Below are 18,379 nucleotides of genomic sequence, written 5' to 3'. Positions count from 1 at the left end.
ACGTACGTAGAATTTCGAAGTCATTTTGTATCAAGATTAACGTTAAATTAAAAAAAAATATTCCGTGTATGACCCACTAGGTTGCTGAAAGCATGCAACGGAACTTGTAAATTGCACGGTTCTTGATTTTGATTGTTTTTCTCACCTTGACCTCATGGTAGCCGATATAACTCTTGAAAAAAAGGCCATCTGCACTGTGGTTAAATTTAATCTTCGTTACCCACTTTGCCTCACTTGGGTGTCCCTGTACGTAGACGGCGCGCACGTGTTTCACGGACCCGAAATCGACACGAAGAAATTCCCCGGATGTTCCGCACCACGTTGCATTAGCCGCTGCGCTATTTATTGCGGGCTCGCCATGCCAGTAGATAAGCTTTGTCTGATTTCCTGTATAATACTTTGGATAGGTTGCAGAATTAGCGGCGGATGGACCAGACAGAAGAGGTGACGCCCCTGTAGAGTTCAATATAGGTTTACGATATTCTTTACAGATGTCAACATTTCTCTTTGATAGCGGGCGGGGGGGGGGGGGGGGGGTTATGTCATTCTTCACTCAGATGTCAATCATTAGGGCCCGATACAAGCATTTAATGGATGTTACCAAACGTTTAAAACATTTTCTACAAATTGTAGTTTGTTATACCCACACCGCAAAACACATGGAAAAGAGTTACATACCGATACAGGCCAAATATATCATGCATCCTTTGCGATTGTCCGTCCCCGTCTGTCTTTTTGTTCTGGTTTCACCCATTATTCTTTCTCTCTATTCGTCTGTTTTGTCCGTCCTCTTCCGTCTGTTTGTTATGGTTTCACCCATTAGCCAGTTTCTCCATCCTTCTTTTGTTCTGGTTTCAATACGTCTGTTTGCCCGTCCCCTTCCTTCTGTTTGTTCTGGTGTCTGTCTGTCTGTCTGTCTGTCTGTCTGTCTGTCTGTCTGTCTGTCTGTCTGTCTGTCTGTCTGTCTGTCTGTCTGTCTGTCTGTCTGTCTGTCCTACCTCGGCATCCGTACACCTCCACGCTCATGACGACAGTTTCAATTTCCTCCTCTGTCCAGAATCGGACATATCGCGCTAGTGTCTTGTGCCGGAGGTAGATCTTAGTCACCTGGAACGCAATCTTTTCAGCAGCGAAGATCTGAATCAAGGTCAAACAATAACAAGTTAAATTAGCTGTGATATAAACGAGACCATTAAAAGGCCCTGACCAAGCTGTAATGTTTACGGCCAAGAGAGTGAGATACATAGCCAAGATTCCCGAGACAGCCTTCTTAGCGCGTCGGAGTACGAGATAATGATAGCTGAAACACGTTTTCTGGGACAGAAACGAATCATAAATATGCTAAGGCACTAGCTCTGGTGCATGCATTCATTGATTATAGACAATGTTCTCTGCTAACAGGGGTCTTAGAGATCACGTGACCTTTTTGGTTGGCAAATTCAAACCAAAAAAAATCACAAAAATGACTGCGCCCGTCATACAAGAGAACGACGAGAAAAAAAAAGCCTACGAGCGCGCTAGTTTGCCACCCAAACAGTCACGTGATCTCTTAGCGCAAAATCCCCTATTGAGTCTAAATTTATTGCGCCTGTGGCACGATTCTCGACAACTTATGGACAGTTGGACGCGTGTATCCTCGAAAATCCAGGGTTGTTTTGTCTTTAGGTTCTAATCACGGGAAATAAACCCTTGGGAACAGGCTTGTCAGAACGTGATGTAAGTAGAGCCCACAGTTTCAAAACAAGTAAAGCCAATTGCTTACCCAGTGATGTAAGGTAATAACAGCATTTCAATACTACAAATTTGCGGCACTGCGGTTCTATACATTATCCGAATATAACGTTTCGAAGAAATCCCGAATTCTGCTCAAGATTCGTGTTGTATTTTGTCGATTCAAATTGACTGCACAGTGAGACTGCTGACTGGATCTACTTTTTAATAAAATAAGCGACTGGCACAGTGAGACTGCTGACTGGATCTACTTTTTAATAAAATAAGCGACTGGCATAGCCTAGTTCCCTGGCTTCTATTGGCTGAGCGGCTTGTCGGTTAATGACGTCACTTTTGATATGCCGCTAGCCCTAAAGCCTGGCAAAACACTCGGGATCGACAAATCGACGTGTCTGTGGACTTGTATGGAGCTGATTTGAGATGTCTATGGCTTAAAAGGAGAACTGTACGCGCGTTTAAGCATGAAATCAGTCGAGTATAGTACAAACTCACACATATCTAACTGTTACTGAGATTATTTACTTCATCTGAGCCAGGTTTTTGTAGATTCTCGAAGCATGATGTTCTGCGAGTCGATCGGAACACACACACTTAGTCTAATTCGTGAAGTATATGTTGTTTACCTCCACAGCTAGGTTTATCTTGTATAACAAGCGATCTAATAATAGCTTAGAATACCTGCTTATACCCGAACAACTAAAGCCGCGATTTTAGTCATTTGGAATGATAAGTCCTAGTGTTTTGCCAGGCGTTGGAAACAGCTCATCGCAGAGAATATTTCACAGAAGGCTGTCACGAGGGGCCTGGGGACGAGGCTACAATTTTCACGCCGTCAGCAACTATTTATTGAATTTAATAGTAATTAGCTGCATTCGACCTCTTTTGCATTTACCTTTGCTATCCTCATCCTCCTCATCCTCCTCCTCCCCCTCCCCCTCCCCCTCCCCTCCCCTCCCCTCCTCCCCCTCCCCCCTCCCCCTCCCCCTCCCCCCTCCCCCTCCCCCTCCCCCTCCCCCTCCCCCTCCCCCTCCCCCCTCCCCCTCCCCCTCCCCCTCCCCCTCCCCCTCCCCCTCCCCCTCCCCCTCCCCCTCCCTCCCTCCTCCTCCTCCTCCTCCTCCTCCTCCTCATTATTATTATTATTAATTATTATTAAACAAATAAAGATGTTTACAAGATCTTTTTTTCCTTTTTACAATTTGTTTTCCATTCATACGCCTATAACTAACAAAACAAGACACATAACACTGCATAAATGATAAGGTATGCAGCCCACCGAGACCCAGACCAGACGTAAGGAAATCAAAAATTAAGTTCACTCTAGTAACCCAATGAAGTTCCCATTTCATGATGTGAATTTGTTCTAATTTCTTTTCTTTAGCAATTTGACATTCGATCTAATGTTAGGATCTAAGCATTGTAAGAAAGCTGCTGACTCAAATAGGTTTACGTTTCTGTTCACACTTGTATATAAAGAATTTAGCTAGTAAAATAATAAAAATTATTAGTTGTTTTTATGATTCTGTAAATCGAATAGACCAAATACGACATCTCTGGGAGAGCACCAGATTAACACTTAATTAAGTGCTCTCCCAGAGAGATGTCGTATTGGTAATAAATGTTCGAATTTCATTCCAAAACCATGAGTCACTGGACATAAATAGAGAAGGTGCTCTGGAAACTCATTCTCGTTCTTACCCTAGTCTCCCATTCTTCCTGATAATCCGCCCAGTCCAGCTGATTAAGGCTAAACGACAAGCTGTACTTCGCGATTCCTCGGTAAGAGTTTCTTCGGTCTCCCTGGGTAGCAACGGCTGTGACGTACGCCCGTTCACTCCCTAGGTCAACCTAAACAAGCCAGAGCAAGAAAAACCAAGCAAAAACAATGAAGTTGAGAAACGGTGAAGGGTTAATTTTAAATGTATGTTTAACAATCAGCTTCAAGCAATTTGCTATTGGTGAAACTAATTACCTGAAGCCATTTCTTTTCTCTATATATGTTAGGTCTCCAGCCCGTTGTTCCAGGGTAGTTCAGTCTTGCAAAGTCTGGCCTTTCACCACCTGATATCATATTATAACCGGAGGACTCTAGGAGATCTTCTTTTTTAATATGTAGTTCTTCCATGCCCAGAGGCTCATCACAAACTGAAAAAAGACGTACATGGTAGTAATCCGTAAAAAAAAAATACACCTATTTCACAAACGGTTGGCAGTATAAAATGGCGAATGGCAAATGGTAAATGGACTTATGGGTACTAATTATTCGTAATGACGAACATGGTACATGGTAGCAATCCGTAAATACACCTATTTTACAAAAGGTTGGCAGTGCAAATGGCGAATGGCAAATGGTAAATGGCTTATGGGTACTAATTATTCGTAAAATTAAAGGTGTTGAATAAAGTACAGCAATTTCAGAGCCAAGTATTGGTTGCCTTTAATGGATAAATGTTTTGATTTATCCATATTCTTCGTGACGCATGGCTACTTTCGGTCTTAGAATTGCCATTTGCCAATAGCCATTTGTCATTTGCACTGACAACCTTTATTGAAACAGGTGTATTTTGCTCGGAGTTATTCGCCACGGACGAATGGGCTAATCGACAGACGGACGAAAAGACAGAGAAACAGACGGATCGACTGACAGACACACGGACGGACAGACGATACACGGACGGACAGACGATACACGGACGGTTAGACGATACACGGATGGACAGACGATACACGGACGGACAGACGATACACGGACGGACAGACGATACACGGACGGAAAGACGATACACGGACGGACAGACGATACACGGACGGACAGACGATACACGGACGGACAGACGATACACGGACGGACAGACGATACACGGACGGACAGATGATACACGGACGGACAGACGAGACACGGATGGACAGACGAGACACGGATGGGCAGACGAGACACGGATGGACAGACGATACACGGACGGACAGACGATACACGGACGGACACACGATACACGGACGGACAGACGATACACGGACGGACAGACGATACACGGACGGACAGACGATACACGGACGGACACACGATACACGGACGGACACACGATACACGGACGGACAGACGATACACGGACGGACACACGATACACGGACGGACACACGATACACGGACGGACAGACGATACACGGACGGACAGACGATACACGGACGGACACACGATACACGGACGGACACACGATACACGGACGGACACACGATACACGGATGGACACACGATACACGGATGGACAGACGATACACGGACGGACACACGATACACGGAAGGACACACGATACACGGATGGACAGACGATACACGGATGGACGGACGGACGGACAGGCAGTTTCTCACCTTTACAACCAAAGACTTCTACTCTGAGGCACGTCCAGCCATGGTAAGTGACGGGAACAAATCTAAGGTACCGAGTTAAAAGTGTCCTTGACAATGTGTGTCGAGCGACATCGTGTCCAATGTTTCCTGCAAAAACCTTGAAATGTAGAAAAAAAAGTAACGGACAGTAATAAAAACCACAAAAGTTTGTCTAAGTGAAAGAAAAAAGAAATGATTCGAATAGTGTAATCATTACGCCTGAATATTTCGTATAATCCGAGCTGCACTTTGATATTCGTGATATCTAAGATTACTTTCCAGAGATAAAGAACAAACGCTCAGAATTTTTGGACGGGTGACAGAAAAGTCGTACACGAAGGAAGTAAATTCTGCAACTTTTTACCACAAATGAGCTTAACCGGTTTTAAAAAGGCTCTAGTGTTTCTAGCATTTTTCGTTTAAACTCGGGTTACTTATACTTTAGACCAGGAAAGTAAACAAAATAGGTCGATGGCAATATATCTAAAGCTTCTACATCTAAAAATCGAGGTTTGCTAGAGATGTTGTTTACGGCAAAATGTGTACCGATGCAGGTAGTGAAAGGCGCGAAACAAACATTTCAAACTACATTTCAAGTGCACCATTGGCCTTTAATATATTCAGTTGCGATTCCATCTCCTTACACTTCCCTGTTTAGACGAAGTCCTTGTTATGTGCCATTCCGAAACATCGAGCGGTACCTACCTTGTGAGTACTACCATCCTCAGAGTAAGACTTCCATCTGCCAATATATCCGCTGTAGCTCCACTCATCGGAATACTCGGCGTAACTCAGCTTGAAGGTCTTCACCCACGCGTACTCCTTAATCGCCCACCACGACTTCCGGTATTTGCCCTGGGTAGCCACGCCACGGACGCGCACAGGGTGACCAAAGTCCAGTTGGAGAAATTGGTTGCCGTCATTTTCCAAAGCGCACCAGGCCCCCTCTCCTCTCTGTTCCCACAGGCGACCCAACCAGGGTTCGTGCCCGGCGTAATAGGTGGAGGATGCACTGAGGGATTTGTCAGGGAGCTCGTAGCGCTGTAGCCCCATTGCATCGTTGCAATCTAACAAACAAAAAAAGACAATATTTAAAAAGACAGTATTTAAAGGGGCCACTCTACTCCCCATTATAGAGGAGATAAAGGTTGACACGAAGAATTCAAATTGTACTTTTTTGGTTTTTAGGGCCATTTGTTAGAAAACCTCCACGGTTAAAATGCAACCCTCCAAAAATAAAGAATATTGTATTGTATACCTTACCGTTGCCATCATATTTCAATGTTTTTCATTATTTGTAATTTACCTGCCCTGCCCTTTCCTACCCTACCACTACTATTTGCCAAACCGACCCACAATAACTTAAAACATTAAAAAGTTTGACGCTTGAAGTAACTTATCCTTACTCAGTACGACTTTTCTTGCCTGTTTTATGGTAAACTTTGCCTTTTTCTCAAATTGATCTTGTCAGTCTTATATAAACCATTGCCTGTCTTATGGAAACTCACCTTCAGTCTCAGAGCGTTTAGTTTTTCCTGTCTTATGGAAAACTCACATTCATCCCAATTTGTCTTGCGTGTCTTAAGGAAAACTCACCATCGCAGCCATATATCTCAACTCGCATGCAAGGTGCACTTTGCCATGTCACTGGCTGAAACATGACGTAACGGGCCCTTCGTGCTTTGACAAGTAACAAATAAACCACGGTTGTTTTGTCTCCATTTGCTGTGTGCTGAAAGAATTGATGGAAAGGAAAATCTTTATCTTCACCTTGTAACGGATGTAACGCAACGCTGTCACGCCATGACACGTGAGCGAGAGCAAGCTTGCGAAGAGAGGTTCAGAATAAACAGTGATTCAGTTTTTTGTTTATTTGTTTTGTATTTAAATGTTTCCTATACCTAAATACAGGATTCCTATACCGAGGTAACGATACACACTTAACTTTCAAGTAACGCCCAAGTTACCATTAAACAAGCCGGCTTTAGAGTCAAATGTTTACCCTAATGTCTTACCTCGAGCTTGTCTCTGGTTGGTTCATAGATGTACCACCTCAGCCCATCTACGCTATAGTGCAGCTTTATCTTAGAAGTCCACTTCTCTTCTGTTGGGTGGCCTTGGATTCCGACCTTTGAAATCTTTCGTACCTTACCAAGGTCAACGTACAACCCATCTGTGGAAAACACTCCACACCAGGCCCCATTACCGTTCAGCCGAGCTTTCGCTGGCTCGTACCCAGGACCCGCAACACTCGAAGCGTTGATACTTGAGTCGGGGATTGTTTTGTTTTCGATCCCAAACGCCGTGTCACAAGCTGAAAGAGAGATTGGATAGCGCTTTAAATAAGACGTAGTTCGCGCCGGACTCCACTTCACTGAATGCAAATCTTTATGAAAAATAATTAACGTTGAACTAAGTTGGAACTTATTTTTTGTAGCCAAAGTATTAACAACAAACGGCAATCCTTACTTTATTTCGTTGAATACTCTTTAGGGAACGCGACTAATGACATATAGTCTTACATATGGCTTCCTATAGTACTATCTAAAATATGTGAATATTGCCCCTTAGTCTTAGAGATATATGCACTGATTTTTTAAACAAGAAAAATAGCCAGATGGAATTTGATTTTTTATGTCCAAAGAAAACCAAGCATACTCTAGATGGATTTCTACAACACTTATGCGCGTAATGTCGCTTTCGAATTGGTTGTTTGCAATGGAAAATCAGAGGACATACAACGGGGTTTGTCATTTACACAATCCTTTGCAGGTCAAAGCAGGTTGAAGCGAAAGAAACGAGAAACCTTCTATCTTAGCAAAATTTGTAGCCTACTAGCCGGCTCTCCGGAATTTCGGAATCCCAAAACCCCGGAACGCCGGCTAGCAGGCTACGAAATTTGGTTCTCAACCTTTTCTAATAAATGTATTTTCCACTCTTACAAAAGAACACCAAAAGTATGGAAGACTGTAGGGTGTTTTTAAGCTCAAAGTTCCAATTCTCACTTATCATTGCGAACACCGTTATTTTTAAATACGCCATTTCAAAGGAGGGCACGCGCGCTGTTTTAAGTGTTTTTAAATACTATTTTCGTTGTTAGGGTTGAAAAAACCAAATAGGAGACTTGTAAAAGGCCACCTCGGAAATAGAGAAGTTGAAAAATCGAAGAAAACTATGATCCATGTATTTTTTCGGTAAATATTGTGCGAAAATAATAAAAGCTGCAAATAATATATTATATTGTCGCTAATCTATCACACATTTATGACAAATAAATTTTTAAAAAGTCACAATTATCCCACATTTAGGAATCCTCTTGTGATGACACAGCAAACGTACATTGGAATGTAGCAAATTCTTTTGCTTTCACTGGCATAGAAAGTAGTTGTCTTAACCTTTGCCCCCGTAGACCTCTGTAGAGTAGTTGTCTTAGCTTACCTATGCCGCGTAGACCTCTGTAGAGTTGTTTTAACTTACCTTTGCCCCCGTAGACCTCTGTAGGGCTGTCTTAGCTTACCTATGCCGCGTAGACCTCTGTAGAGTTGTCTTAACTTACCTTTGCCCCCGTAGACCTCTGTAGAGCTGTCTTAGCTTACATTTGCCCCCGTAGACCTCTGTAGAGTTGTCTTAGCTTTAGCTTACCTTTGCCCCCATAGACCTCTTTAGAGCTGTCTTAACTTTCCTTTGCCACCGTAGACCTCTGTAGAGTCGTCTTGACTTACCTTTGCCGCTGTCGACTTCTGTAGAGTCGTCTTAGCTTACCTTTGCCCCCGTAGACCTCTGTAGACTTGTCTTAGCTTACCTTTGCCCCCGTAGACCTCTGTAGACTTGTCTTAGCTTACCTTTGCCCCCGTAGACCTCTGTAGACTTGTCTTAGCTTGCCTTTGTCACGTAGACCTTTGTAGAGTTGTCTTAGCTTACCTTTGTCCCGTAGACCTTTGTAGAGCTGTCTTAGCCTACCTTTGCCCCCGTAGACCTCTGTAGACTTGTCTTAGCTTACCTTTGTCCCGTAGACCTCTGTAGAGTTGTCTTAACTTACCTTTGCCGCCGTAGACCTCTGCCCTTATGGACGGGCGCTGGTAGTACATGTACAGATCGAAGCGCAAGTACCGCGCTGTGATGTTATGATGAAGACGATTGGTGACCACAGTGTCACGGTCCCAGTTTCCCTCAAAGATCTGTAAAGTACGCAACTTTGACTGTTAGCCCCTGGTAGTTAACGTCAATCTAAACTCTTAGGTACTTAAAAACCCTCTGTTAGTCGCCATTTTGTCATCCAGAATGCATCCATTTTCATCGGCTGATTTGGGAAAGCTGATGTTATATCTTTAATTGAATTTTGTAACTTAGATTTTAATGTTAGGTGGTTATTACTTTTAGGTGGTTATTTTGATAATGTCTTTCAATGTTTGCTGAAAACAGTAACAAGGTGTGACTGACAAAAGCTCTTTAAGGTCGTGCGCTACGAATAAACTGCAATTTGTTTATAAAAGTTGACCAATCGCGTTACCACGCCGACATTTCTTTTATGAAATAAAAAGCAAGACAAGTAGTACGATTTACAGAAAATACTGTTGACCGATTAACATACTATCGAGTTTACAATGTGCACGTGGTGTTGAAATAGATTAGACAAATTCTATTTACAGCACAAATTCTTGGTTAAAATTGATTACATCATCATCACCATCACCATCACCATCACCATCACCATCACCATCACCATCACCATCACCATCACCATCACCATCACCATCACCATCACCATCACCATCACCATCACCATCGTCATCGTCATCATCATCATCATCACAATCATCGTCGGCACCACAATCATGATAATCATCATCATAGTCAACAACAACATAACTATCAACATCATCATGTTATTATCGCTATCGTCATCAACACCGCCCTTAACATTATGCCATCATCACAATCATCGTCAACGCCAACATCATGAATCATCAATCAATCATCATCACCACAATCATTGTCAAGACCGACACCATCATCACCATGTTATCATCATAATCATTGTCAAGGCCGACACCATAATCATTATCATTACCACCACAAAAAGCATCACTCCGCTATCACCATCCAATCCTACTGCAGGAATCACCTTGACTTCGCCGAGTTCTTTGTACTTGTACCATACAGTACCATCTAGGGTGTAACTTAGGGTGTAGTTTTTGGTCCACTCGTCTTTTGTTTTAGCTCCCTGTGTAGCTACAGCAGTGACGGTCTGTACCTCAGGGCCAAGGTCAATCTGGAATGTCTCCAGATGAGTGGCGTCAGGTCTGAAAACAAAACCAAAAACAATGTTGAAAAAAATTATGATCATGATGATAATTGTCTAATGTCTTATGTAAAAAATCATATGTTACGGGGACTAGAAAAAGTTATCATAGACTTTCAACTAAAATCTGTAGAATTTCGCAGAGTTTCATCTTTAAAAAATAAGGTAAACACTAATAACACTAAGGAAATTGAAATTAATGCGGATTTCAGTCGCGTAAAGGCTGGTTTTAAATCGCACTCGATTACAGGCGACTCACCCTGTGCATCGTAAGCGATCAAAAGTGCGATTCTGTATGAAAACCACTTTGCAATCGTACTAATTGCTGCGATCATAAGAATCTATCACTGGGAATGGGCATGACTCGATCTTTTTACCTTAGTCCGTCGGCGTGATTGAGCCGACCAGAATACCCGGTACCTGATCTGCTATGGAAATTCGCATTTGGTATGTTCCCATCTTCAAGTCCAACGGCGGCATGCAAAACTAAAATGTCAAGACCATGAGAAATACATGGATCTACAGACGTTTATTTACACCTGCCCCAGATAAATAGTTCTACTCTCATACACACAGGCCTCCACTCAAAATAACAACACAGGGACTCCAATACAAGCAAACACCATAACGGTCATGTACAGGTCCTCTCTCATACACAGGTCTCCCTTAAAATAACAACACAGGGAAACAAATACAAGCAAACATATCATAACAGACATGTACAGGTCTTCTCTCATACACAGGTCTCCCTTAAAATAACAACACAGGGAAACCAATACAAGCAAACATATCACAACAGACATGTACAGGTCTTCTCTCATACACAGGTCTCCCTTAAAATAACAACACAGGGAAACCAATATAAGCAAACTTACCATTACAGCCATACAGTTCCACTTTCTACACAGGCCTCCGCTCACAATTCTTACGTGATAGACGTATTGTTTTTAGTAGATTACATTACAATTACATAACCGCCTCTTAGAACAGAATACACGTGATCAACACATCGCCACGCTATGTAATACAATGCCTTATGCTAGATGATTCTTCAAAATAAACGTCTTAGTATTAAACACACCTCTTGTTATACTGTGTACGAAACAAAAATAAAAAAAACACAGGGACACCATTGTTAGCAAACATACCATAACAGCCCATACAGTTCCATTCTCATACACAGCCCTTCTCTAACAATAACAACACAGGGATACCAATACAAGCAAACTAACCATAACAGCCATACAGTTCCACTCTCATACACAGGCCTTCGCTCACAATAACAACACAGGGACACCATAACAAGCAAACTTTCCATAACAGCCATACACTTCCACTCTCATACACAGGCCTCCGCTCACAAGAACAACACAGGGATACCAATACAAGCAAACTTACCATAACAGCCATACAGTTCTACTCTCATACACAGGTCTCCGCTCCATGTTTTTGGTTGAAATCGCACATAAACGGCTTGGGGAGCTGGGTCAAGTTTGTGCTTCACTATCGACTTCCGGTCTGTGTTACCACTAAATACCTATAACGGAAACTTTGAAGCATTTAAAAATGCCCAATAACCTTTTCGGTTGTTAAAATGATCGCTATAATATGTTTACTTCGGAGCAACTGCAGAATACCCGTCCACAAAGAGTTAACAATGAGACTTTGTTTATAGAACGAGGCAGTAAATACAAGGAAAATGCAAATAGGTGGACGGGTATTCTGCAGTTTAGCCTTTACGTTACTTCTACCATTTCTTTAGCTGTTTGCTGAACTTGAATAATCAGTATCGGAAAATCGGGATCGGAAAAAAGTTCCTTTTTCAAAAACTTGAAAATTGAAAACAATGATAACGAAACAGGAACGACATATTTTGTATTTCTATTTTACCATCTTATTCGGAATGTTATTAATCAGTGCCATGTGTCGAATGATGTACATTCAACTTCCCGGATTAGATGTAGTAGTAACGGGTATACTAACGGGTTGTAAGCTATTGTAAGTCTCATGTATAAACGCCTTACTTTGATTGTAGTACTCTTACAATAACGGGCAATTAGCAATTGCATTGTTTAGAAGATTGAATAATAAAGAAATAAGTAGATAAGATAACCATGACGTTAACGTATGTACAATGTTTTGATTAGATATAATAACATTACGTAATTTTGTTTGTGAGCGAAGAGTATAAACCCTAATAGTCGCAACAAGAATGCGGGGATCTTTACATTGACTGAGCTTTTAGTCAACGAATGCGATTTTGTTATATTTTGATTTCAAAGGGCTACAAGCAAGCCGTAGGAACAATAATCAAATAGTCTTCGGTATTATCAATCCTCGATCTCTACCGTCGTGCAAAACCGTCATTACAGTGCGTAAATATTTTACCCGAATGCATGAGTCTTATAGTGAATGCCGTACCTTGACGCTACCTCCCTCCTTGTAGTCTTCCCAGGTCTTCCCGTCGTGGCTGACGGACATAGTGTAGGTTAGGACCCATGAGTCATAATTATGGGCTCCCTGTGTTGCTACAGCCATGATAGAGTGCTCATTTGGACCAAGATCAATCTGTAAGACATTAATGGGTCACGTGACCAAGTCATCTGTAAGCAATAAAGTGTCACGAGACCTTGTCATCTAAGATATTATTGAGTTAGTGACCAAGTCATCTAAGATATTATTGACAGGGTTCGTACAATTTTCCACCAATCAAATTCAAGGACTTTTAAGGACTTTTACAAGGACTTTTTGTAGAAATTCAAGGAAAATTCAATATAGGGCAAAGTACTTTTCCAAGTTTTACCAGAGCTTTTATCAATTGTACATGGTCTATTTTCAATACGAAAATAGACGACGATTGGACTCTTCGAAACATACACAAGCATCATTACTCACTGGTGAGCAACTGTTATTAAACGGTGATTTCAAGCAAACGTTCGCCTACAGATTTTCAACTTTTTGTGAGATTCTCGAACGTTCAAAACTTTCTTCTTTCAAAGCCTTTTGCTTCTCCTTAGCAACTGTAGTGTAAGCATATGGCCTCACTCATCTCCTCTAAACTCCGCGTGAAGGATCGGACGAGAGTATTGGCTGGTCCACCAACGCACAAGCACACCTCAGGGCTGAGGGTGAAGCCTCCTCACCGCCTTGAGTAGTGGCTTGCCTGAGGCGATCTATTTGTTGCTGCCGCATTCCACCGGAGGGGCGGTTGAGGGCTTGTAGTCGAAGACCAAGCACATCGGTAGAGAGAACTCGTCTCCTCCAGACAAACGCAAACGTTTAGGCATATTTAACCGATTTTCAAATGTTTCTTTACAGTACTCCTAGCTTATTAAGCGAAAGAGCGAATGACTTTACTTTATGTGTGGCACTTTATATAGAGATAGATACCAATAAGAATTAAGAGCGTTCATAGTGAGGTATCTAACGTGAAACATATTGAGTCATACCTGTGCTATTGTAGCATGATACGCGTACCCGTACGATATGATTTATGAGTGACCTTTGAGCCTGGCTCCGGCTCCATTAACTGAAATTACCGTCCCTAGTGGTGACGTTGATTTTGGAATACAGTTTCACCTCCACTTGTTCTCTAGCTCTTCTTGCCATTTTCGCTTACGGCTTCAAACAATCTCCTCCTTGGCCCTCCCCTAGTTTTCATGACATTGGGTGTAATGTTTCCTCCCTTGACTTGCCGCACCTAGCAGTTAGCAAGCGCACGTTTTCAACTGAAATTTACAGAGAAGTCGACTCTTGCCTGACCATGAAAAAGTGTCAACAGCATCTTAAACTTCCAGAGCACAACTCTTCCAGGCTAGATGCTGTAAGAAGGACGCACCCAGCCTGTTTAGCTTGTGGCGAATGGTCAATCTGAGAAATAGTTCCGAGATGACAAGTAGGCTTTTTTTTAAATCAGAGAAAACGAGATCTTGCATTTCTCGAGAACCAGAACGTGAAGTCAAATCTCTAAAATCCGAGAAATCGAGATGCCTTGAAATTTGGAGAGAAAATCAATATATCTAGGGACCATTATTCGCCACCTCTCTTGTAGTTAAAATCCAAGAAGATCGTCTTCTGGGCTTGCTCAGCTTTCCCCACAAATTCTGTGTACGGGAGCACCAGGAGATCACAATCTCTCATCTTTCTTGTAAGCCCACCATTACCATCAGCAAAGAGCTTGAACTTGGCGAAGCATACTTTCTTTCACTGTACAATCTGCTAATGATCTATGCTGATCTTGTTTTTGGGCATGGATTATACATACTTTATCTTGTACATCCGTAATTTCTATGCCGAAATGCCCATGCTCTGGATATTGAATGTCTTTATGCCAAGTCTACATTTCACCTCAGTATATTTCTGCTCTCACCAAGACTTGACATCATTAACAAGGCCAAACACCTGCTACCACTGGTTCTCCCGTAAAAAATACAGGTAGCATAAATTACAGAACTGCGGCCAAAATTATATAAAGCAATAGCTCGCAAACGATATATTTGGCTACAATTTGCGATTAATCCACATTCCATAAGCTTTACTTTTGTTTCTTTAAAATCAGATATTTTTCAAGGACTTTCAAGGACTGATAATAAGAATTCAAGCACTTTCCAAACCTTGAATTTCAAATTTTAAAATTCAAACACTTTCAAGGTTTTCAAGGACTTGTACGAACCCTGATTGAGTTACATGACCAAGTTATCTAAGATATTATTGAGTTACGTGACCAAGTCATCTTAGATATTATTAAGTTACATGACCAAGTTATCTAAGATATTATTGAGTTACGTGACCAAGTCATCTAAGATATTATTGGGTTACGTGACCAAGTCATCTTAGATATTATTGAGTTACGTGACCAAGTCATCTAAGATATTATTGAGTTATGTGACCAAGTCATTTAAGATATTTTTTAGTTACGTGACCAAGTCATCTAAGATATTATTGAGTTACGTGACCAAGTCATCTAAGATATTATTGAGTTATGTGACCAAGTCATCTAAGATATTATTGAGCTACGTGACCAAGTCATCTAAGATATTTTTTAGTTATGTGACCAAGTCATCTAAGATATTATTGAGTTACGTGACCGAGTCATCTAAGATATTATTGAGTTATGTGACCAAGTCATCTAAGATATTATTGAGTTACGTGACCAAGTCATCTAAGATATTATTGAGTTACGTGACCAAGTCATCTAAGATATTATTGAGTTATGTGACCAAGTCATCTAAGATATTATTGAGTTATGTGACCAAGTCATCTAAATATTATTGAGCTATGTGACCAAGTCATCTAAGATATTATTGAGTTACGTGACCAAGTCATCTAAGATATTATTGAGTTACGTGACCAAGTTATCTAAGATATTATTAAGTTACGTGACCAAGTCATCTAAGATATTATTGAGTTACGTGACCGAGTCATCTAAGATATTATCGAGTTATGTGACCAAGTCATCTAAGATATTATTGAGTTACGTGACCAAGTCATCTAAGATATTATTGAGTTACGTGACCGAGTCATCTAAGATATTATTGAGTTAAGTGACCAAGTCATCTAAGATATTATTGAGTTACGTGACCAAGTCATCTAAGATATTATTGAGTTACGTGACCAAATCATCTAAGATATTATTGAGTTACGTGACCATGCCATCTAAGATATTATTGAGTTACGTGACCAAGTCATCTAAGATATTATTGAGTTACGTGACCAAGTTATCTAAGATATCATTAAGTTACGTGACAAAGTCATCTAAGATATTATTGAGTTACGTGACCAAGTCATCTAAGATATTATTGAGTTACGTGACCAAGTTATCTAAGATATTATTAAGTTACGTGACCAAGTCATCTAAGATACTATTGAGTTACGTGACCGAGTCATCTAAGACATTATTGAGTTATGTGACCAAGTAATTTAAGATATTATTGAGTTACGTGACCAAGTTATCTAAGATATTATTAAGTTACGTGACCAAGTCATCTAAGATATTATTGAGTTACGTGACCGAGTCATCTAAGATATTATTGAGTTATGTGACCAAGTCATCTAAGATATTATTGAGTTACGTGACCAAGTAATCAACACTAATATGAGTTACGTGACCAAGTAATCAACACTAATATAAGTTACGTGACCAAGTAATCAACACTAATATGAGTTACGCATGTTGAGTCGCCTGTAAGGGCTTGGCTTAACATACAAACAGAATTCTATTGGGAGATATTTTACATGGGCACTCCTTTACATTTTAACAAGACGTATGCGCGCACTTTTCCCTTTATGAATAACGAGAGATCAAAGGGGCGTCATGGAAATTCAAAGCTCTTGTTGGATGAAAGAACGCGCACAATGTTTTTTTTTTCGTTTGATGGCTGTATAAACGGCAAAACAACAAAATGTTTGATGGAATTGTTTTGATTTTGTTTAAACATCAGGGAATGTTTTGGAAGCCAATAGATTGCAATGTTTTGTGGGATGTTGAGCACAATTTTTTTACAAACATGTTTGCTATAAGAAGTTTGAAACACCCACGAGTCATTTACCCGGCTTATACGTAAGACACTATTTTTTGGTGTTTCACAAAAGGCTACAAAGACTGGAAGCCTTTACCTGTAGGTATTGGTTAGTGTCCTGGGTAGACGCGCACCAGTTTTTCTTGGTCGAGTCTCCGAGTCTTCCATACCAAGGTTCTCCCTCTCCAGACTCGTACGAAGAAGCACTGAGCTGGTAGTCATGGATACCACCCGAGACGAGGCCTAAGTTATCCCCGCAATCTAAATACAGAAGGAACGGATAAAAATTCCCAAATAATTTATATATCTTAATTGTATTATACTGGCAGGAGAAAATGGATATGCTTTTGCTGATTTGTGTAAACAATTTTAAGCTTTTAGTCGCGCCTCGTACTTAATTTTCTTCACTAGGAAGTGTATCTTGACAAGAGAGAGAAGATCAGTCTTTAAACAAAGTCCAATTTTCTGAGGTGGTTCCTGATGCATCTACAAAACAGATAAAAAAAAATGTCCACATCCCCTCGAAAGCCCTCAGGATCACCTTAAAAAAAAAACGTTCAAATTGATATTCGTTTAGGAGCCACTTCAAAGCGTGCGATCATCCTGATCTCTCGCCAATATAATCACCAATGCTTCTAGTTTTTAAATTTTGGTCAGCGAGGCGCGATGCACGTGCAAATGAAATCGCATTTTAGGGGGTTTGGTACAAAATCTAAAAAACTGTAGTTGCAAAGCACTCGTTCTTGCGTTTACGAGGTCAGCCCAACCCGATGTTTTATGTAGCAAGCGGAACAAACAGAATCGATTTCTTGGAAATTTTGAAGAGTAAGTAAGAAATCGACACTCGATTTTTTCGACATTTCCAGGGAATCGATTCGGCACTTCTGGGATGTAAAGCTTACTCGGTGACTTATGTCAGGAGTGACCTGTTCATGGTCACTAAGAGCCGGAATAACCCGAGTACATGAAATCAGGTCAAGCTGGTATATAATGGGAACAAGCTGCTCAAGATGAAAATCTTGGGATATGTACTTGTTTCTCGGGCACAATTGGGGGAAAAGTGGGTACAGTCTTTCGAGTTTATGGCTGACAAGTTTAAGTCCCCACCAAGGATCATGTGGCGATTTCCTGATGACGCAGTCACCTTGGCAAAAGAGACCTCTAGATTATCAAGACTTTATTAATGTAAGATGAGGGTAAACGATAAAATGAAACAACCAGAACAGCATCCCCTCAATTCACCACCTTGCACCAGAGAATTTCACATGAGGAGCTCGTGAAGTAACTTACTCTTGAGGTAATACATTATTCATATCAAATAAGCAGAATCTAATTTTAATCTAATTTTTAGATTTTAATCTAAGAATCTAATTTTTAGATTTTAATATAGCATATTATTTGTAAACTACGCAGTTCAGCTATTGGGCTACCATGACATTATT

The 18,379-nt window shown here is 41.0% G+C and overlaps 1 protein-coding gene across 2 annotated transcripts in view; it reads right to left on the bottom strand.

Annotated features, from left to right (window-relative positions):
- The window catches only part of LOC5515249, a 49,805-nt gene that overhangs the window by 30,086 nt on the left and 1,340 nt on the right, over positions 1 to 18,379 (bottom strand). For both annotated transcript variants that reach the window (XM_048730931.1, XM_032384890.2), the window contains exons 3-16: positions 17,035 to 17,198; positions 12,841 to 12,987; positions 11,818 to 11,956; positions 10,797 to 10,905; positions 10,243 to 10,420; positions 9,157 to 9,295; positions 7,133 to 7,431; positions 6,714 to 6,849; positions 5,823 to 6,184; positions 5,100 to 5,235; positions 3,701 to 3,873; positions 3,427 to 3,576; positions 999 to 1,137; positions 146 to 453 (exon numbers count right to left, since the gene is read on the bottom strand). In XM_048730931.1, coding sequence (XP_048586888.1) covers positions 146 to 453; positions 999 to 1,137; positions 3,427 to 3,576; positions 3,701 to 3,873; positions 5,100 to 5,235; positions 5,823 to 6,184; positions 6,714 to 6,849; positions 7,133 to 7,431; positions 9,157 to 9,295; positions 10,243 to 10,420; positions 10,797 to 10,905; positions 11,818 to 11,956; positions 12,841 to 12,987; positions 17,035 to 17,198 — 2,579 coding nt within the window. The remainder of the gene's footprint in view (positions 1 to 145; positions 454 to 998; positions 1,138 to 3,426; positions 3,577 to 3,700; positions 3,874 to 5,099; positions 5,236 to 5,822; positions 6,185 to 6,713; positions 6,850 to 7,132; positions 7,432 to 9,156; positions 9,296 to 10,242; positions 10,421 to 10,796; positions 10,906 to 11,817; positions 11,957 to 12,840; positions 12,988 to 17,034; positions 17,199 to 18,379) is intronic.

Source organism: Nematostella vectensis, chromosome 8, assembly GCF_932526225.1.
Source record: "Nematostella vectensis chromosome 8, jaNemVect1.1, whole genome shotgun sequence".
Classification (NCBI taxonomy): domain Eukaryota; kingdom Metazoa; phylum Cnidaria; class Anthozoa; order Actiniaria; family Edwardsiidae; genus Nematostella; species Nematostella vectensis.
Note: the sequence above shows the minus strand (reverse complement) of the source record. Positions and strands in the feature narration are given on the sequence as shown.